Below are 4,979 nucleotides of genomic sequence, written 5' to 3'. Positions count from 1 at the left end.
CAGTAGAAGATAGGAAAGAAGAACCTGACATCTTTCTTGGAAAATGTTTTCAGTAATATACAGAATAATACAGTTAAGAACTTAGCTGTCTGGGTTCAAATTCTGGCTGTTATTAACTGTGTGACATTCGATAAGTCACTTAATTTCTTCAAGACTTCATTTCCTAGTGGGTTAACAGTATCTTCCTCATATGATGCTGTGAGGATTCAATGTCGGGTGCTTCTTAACCTGGTATACAAAAACTGCGCAATAAAAGTTACTATTGCTCTTATTATAATCATTATTATTCTATTATTGCTTGGATTGTCCACTCTCCTGTGACTTGACATCAGGACAGAAACACCTGTCTCAGCTGGAGAGGATATGAGGATGAGGAGGCCCTTGACCATCACATGCAAATAAATCAGAAAAGGCCTCTGTAGGTTCTGCCCTTGACTCCTTCCTTCCTCTACCTAACAGTAGGACAACAGCTTCCAGTTAACAGTTGAGTTCTACTTTCCTTCCTGTCTCTGCAAGGTGAAGTTTCAGATGGTCTTACCTATGAAGGAAAAGCTAGCAGAGAAGGCCAAGGGGCTTTGCCAATCCTGGTCTGCTAAATCTTGTCAGATTTGTCCGAAAAGTCAACTTTCTAAAAGTCTAAGATTCTGTCTACCTCACACAGCCTTTACCTTTTTTCTTGCTAAGCATTATGGATTCTATAGGTCAATTCTGTTGTCCCTGAGAATTCCCGTGGCCACTTCCTGTTCTCTGTTGTCCTATCTTTCCTCGTTCTTGTCACTGTGTTATTTGAAGTGGAGTGAAGGATGGGAAAGTAAAATCCCTTTTTCTCCCACGCCAGGGAGAAACTACCTCGGTCCTAGTGCTCGGATCTCTTTGTAACTTCAATTCCATGTTGTAGTTTAACCTGTTGTCTAGGCCATGGAAACAGACAAAAGACTCCACATCATTTGGGCAAAGGAGAGCAGCAGCCATCTGTTCTGCCTTATGCCTACCAGGGAGAACGTACTCAAGATCCAAGTTCCCGCGTGGAGGCTAAGCACAGGCCACAGCAGAGAAGCATGAGAAGAACCCGAAGGATTGGCCTGAAGGCCTAGGCTTTGTCCAGAGACGACAGTGGGGTGGAACTCGGCAAAGTGAAGCGGGTTATGTATTCCCCAGAATAAATACTCTCAAAAGCAGGGGAGTGTGAGTGTTTTTTATTCCATGCTAAAGAGAGAAGTGGGTCTCTGAGGAGTACCTGGGACTAGTAAGGGCTCTTGAGAACGGGAGACAAGGTTTCCTAAGCATGTTGTGCCCTTTTACTGACTAGCCCCATCCCCTAAAGTCCACGGTAGCATCTTAGGTCTAGAAAACCTCCACTAAAAAGGAGGAGGGTATGTGATTCCCGGAGACTAGCTTCCACGTGGATAGGGAAGGCCAATGCCCGATGGGCTGGGGCCAGAATCCCTCGGTTAAGAGTACCCATTCCAGTGGCCTGTCAACGTGAACTTCAGTGATCTTGCCTCTGACTGTGTAACTGCGTCAGAGATAGCGCTATCACTGGAGCGCCTTTCAAGGTGGCATTAGGAAACTATTGTCCATGTCCATCCTCAGCAGTTGAGACAGTGACAAGTTAACCGAAGAGTCCCCTTAGTTTCTTCCTCTTGACCTTTGACAGCTGAGGTCTCTGCACAGAGCCTGAAGTATCCTAGAAAAAAAGGAAGCCTGGAATTAACAGGGGTTTTGAACAGTTTCACTTAGGTTAGGAAAGGAACTTCCTCCGATGGCCCTGGTTAGAATGAGGCCTTCTTAAAGTGGCTGACACAGTGTTTTGAAGTCTACGTCAGGCAGTGAATGTGATATGAGACTCTATGCAAGAGACACACACATCCCTTCTCTCCTAGGAAGAGCCTCACAGGCCGTCACTGAAAGTGGGATAAGGTAGAAAAAAGTCAGGGCCCATCATTCGGTACAAGAACTGCAGAAAGGAGACAGCAAGAGGAGATGTAACAAACCCTGACTCTCCATCTAGAAAGCCACGATTCGGAAGCCTGGTAACAAATATCCCACATTAATTAAGGCAGCATCAGCTAGGTGGTGATTCCAGGGACCGCTGGCTTGGGAAACAGCAGTTCACGCCTCCAACTCTCAGAACGCCATCTAGGAAGCTGCTCACGACTCACTGTGGGCTCAGGCACCGGGAGGGGTGGTGCTGAGGAAACCGGCTCTTCTGGCTGGTTCAGAAGCTGGCCATCGGTTCCTTGCACGGAGGTACTACTTGAGGTCTGAGGATCTGAAATCAGAAAGATCAAGTGAAGTCAGTGATAAATGCTTTCTTATCAGGAAGACATCAGCGTTTACCAAGCATTCAGATAAAGGCCAGGGGTTGGTACTAATATGTAAACAGCAGTAGCCACAAATCCAACTTCCAGCTGATTTCTGAAAAGCCCTGTTTCTACTATGAAGAGTCCCCAGGCCCACTTTTGAGTCAGGTAGACAAGAGCTTCCCTGACTCAAAATAGCCAGCTGGTCCTCTGCGCTTTTCCTGACAGGCCTCAGGGAGAGTCCTCTTTCTCTGGGTTCCCTGGCTGACCCTCCTGGGTGCCTAGGCCAGTTTAACAGAACCTTCTGCGGTGGTGGCAATGTTCTGTATCTGCACTACTTGGCTTGGTAGCCACTAGCCACAGGTGGCTGTTGAGCTCTTGAAATGTGGCTACAGCAAATGAGGAAATAAAATTTTCGTTTTATTTAATTTTTATTAATGTAAACTTAAATAGTCACAAGTGGCTAGAGTTACCACAAACCTATTAAATAGCACAAACCTAGACCTTAACTCTAACCCCAAGAGACCAAGTACTCTTGGAGCTACTCACCAGTGCCTTGATGCTTCTGCCTCACTTGGACCTCCTGTCTGGTAACTGCCATATAGAGATTCTGTAGATTTGTGACAAAGGGTCTTCCTTCACCAACACTGCATGCCTCTGGAAGTTTCTACAGGGGAGAGGAGATGCTGTCATTTGTTACGCTGTATTGCCAGAGAAAAGGGACTTAATATTCCACTGGCAGAACTGGCATCAACCCCTCAAAAGAATTTATATAAAGAAGTTAGATCTCAAATAGGGCACCCATATCCAAGCCTGTTGGGACCGATATATAGACCTCTTGGGAAATCTTCTTCTCTAAAAGGTAACTCTAAAGTGTATCTTTATTTCTTCCAATACTTGGTCTATTATGTTTTCTCATAAATACCCCATAGGTCTCTAGGCTCTTTCTTCCAAAGACATGACCTTGAAGAGGGCTGTTTCAGGAAATCACCTTCCTTAAATTGTCCCTAAGCTGTACAAATTATTATTTTAATGAAATTCGCTCCTAAACTTCCATACCAGAGAGGAAAATGAGAAATGATGAAATCCAGGGTAAGAGAGAGAGAAAAATATGGGAATGACAGACTAAGGGACAAGAAAAAATAATGGAGTTGTGATGTTCAGTCAGAGGAGGTGAGAGAAATAAAGTTTCCACAGCTTCGGAGGCTTACCTGACGTTTTCTATTCCCTATTGCAATCCTACTGTGCTTATTATAATCTATGAACTCACAATGGGGGTGATACTCCTCCTAAGGGGGATGAAAATTAGTTCTTGGGTGGGGGGGTGGTGGTGAAAAAAATCTTCTCTTTTAAAGTATAAAGTACAGATACACATAAACATAAACAGAATTTTGGTATGTCTTTCATATTATAATTTCCTGAGGGGTGTTAATTAGGAAAAAATGTCTTAAGGGTTCTTTAGGGAGGTGATAATGAAAAAAAGGTTGAGAAACACTGTTATTTTCACATTATATTTATGATTCCTTCAATACAGAATGAACTGTAGATTTATGTTTATAGCAAAGTGCTTTGCCTAGTTTGACTTTCATATTTTTGGCTGAACTGCGTTGAAATAACGTTGAAGACCGAAGGAAGTGCAAGAAAAATGAGATGAAAGAGTATGGTACCCAGTGGTCCCAAACCTGGCTGCACTTTAGAATCCTGGAAAGGGCCCAGAACTACTTCATCTGTCCCTATGCATGCAAATCGTTACGCTTCCCAGCCAAGTTAGCAGGTCTCCCACGAAGAAGTGCCAGCAGCTCATATGAGAACTAAACCAAGAATCTTGGATTGGCCCATATCTCTTGTCAAGGGCACTTTCTCTGGGCTACGGGGCATTCATTGCTGAAAACCCACTGTGGAAGAAGAACAGAAGAGAGAAAGCGGGAGAAGCCGTGAAGTAGTTGCTAAGCCAGGGTCAAGATGACACAGTTATCTTTCTCTGAGCACGGTGGTGGCTGAAAAACTTGTTGAACCTTAGGAAAAGTAGCATACACGTTTCTACTCCAACCCAACTCCCATAAAAGTTATACCAGTCTTGGACTTTCATTGCAAACCACAGACAATGAATCAGAAGCCCTGAGTCCAAACTTTACTTCCAGCCAGTAAGCACGCTAGCAGTAAAACAGCGCTCCTCAGCAGCATTACCTGAGGAATGAACTGAAACAGGAAAGGTAAACTATCAGGCCACACACCTCCACCTCACCTCACTCTCCATCCAGGTTCGGCTCTCCCCAAGCCACCTCCTCCCACACAAAGTCCTCTACTCCACAGGCAGAGAGCCTTGACAGTGGAGAGGCCAACAGCTCTTCTCCTTCCTCATATCTCATGTCTCTAGGATCTCCCTTCATACTGCTCAAGAGATGTGGCCTCTCTCAGTGTCATCCATACACAGCTTGGTAGGCACTGTTCTGTTTGTATAAACGGGCTCGGCAGAATCTAGGCAGTCCAGGGTCATTGCCTCCTGCCCCTTCTTTGGAACTAAACAGACCCATAAATTTCCCAGGGTGATTTTTAGCCAGCTCAGGTACTTAGTCTCAAAATGAAGTACGAGAAATGAAAGGCTGCTAAAGCCAGTGCTGTCCTGGACCAGAGTCCAAATCTAGAGCCTATGTATTAGCCCACCCTCTGTCCTCC

The 4,979-nt window shown here is 44.8% G+C and overlaps 1 protein-coding gene across 1 annotated transcript in view; it reads right to left on the bottom strand.

The window, feature by feature from the left end:
- Positions 1 to 1,176: 1,176 nt before the first annotated feature.
- Positions 1,177 to 4,979, bottom strand: part of NHEJ1 (non-homologous end joining factor 1) — a 71,422-nt gene continuing 67,619 nt past the window's right edge. Inside the window, exons 6-8 of the mRNA XM_011358684.1 lie at positions 2,853 to 2,970; positions 2,163 to 2,272; positions 1,177 to 1,687 (exon numbers count right to left, since the gene is read on the bottom strand). Coding sequence (XP_011356986.1) covers positions 1,613 to 1,687; positions 2,163 to 2,272; positions 2,853 to 2,970 — 303 coding nt within the window. The 3' untranslated portion in view covers positions 1,177 to 1,612. The remainder of the gene's footprint in view (positions 1,688 to 2,162; positions 2,273 to 2,852; positions 2,971 to 4,979) is intronic.

This window comes from Pteropus vampyrus, unplaced genomic scaffold (genome assembly GCF_000151845.1).
Source record: "Pteropus vampyrus isolate Shadow unplaced genomic scaffold, Pvam_2.0 Scaffold42, whole genome shotgun sequence".
Lineage (NCBI taxonomy): Eukaryota > Metazoa > Chordata > Mammalia > Chiroptera > Pteropodidae > Pteropus > Pteropus vampyrus.
This window is presented reverse-complemented; position numbering and strand designations above follow the sequence as displayed.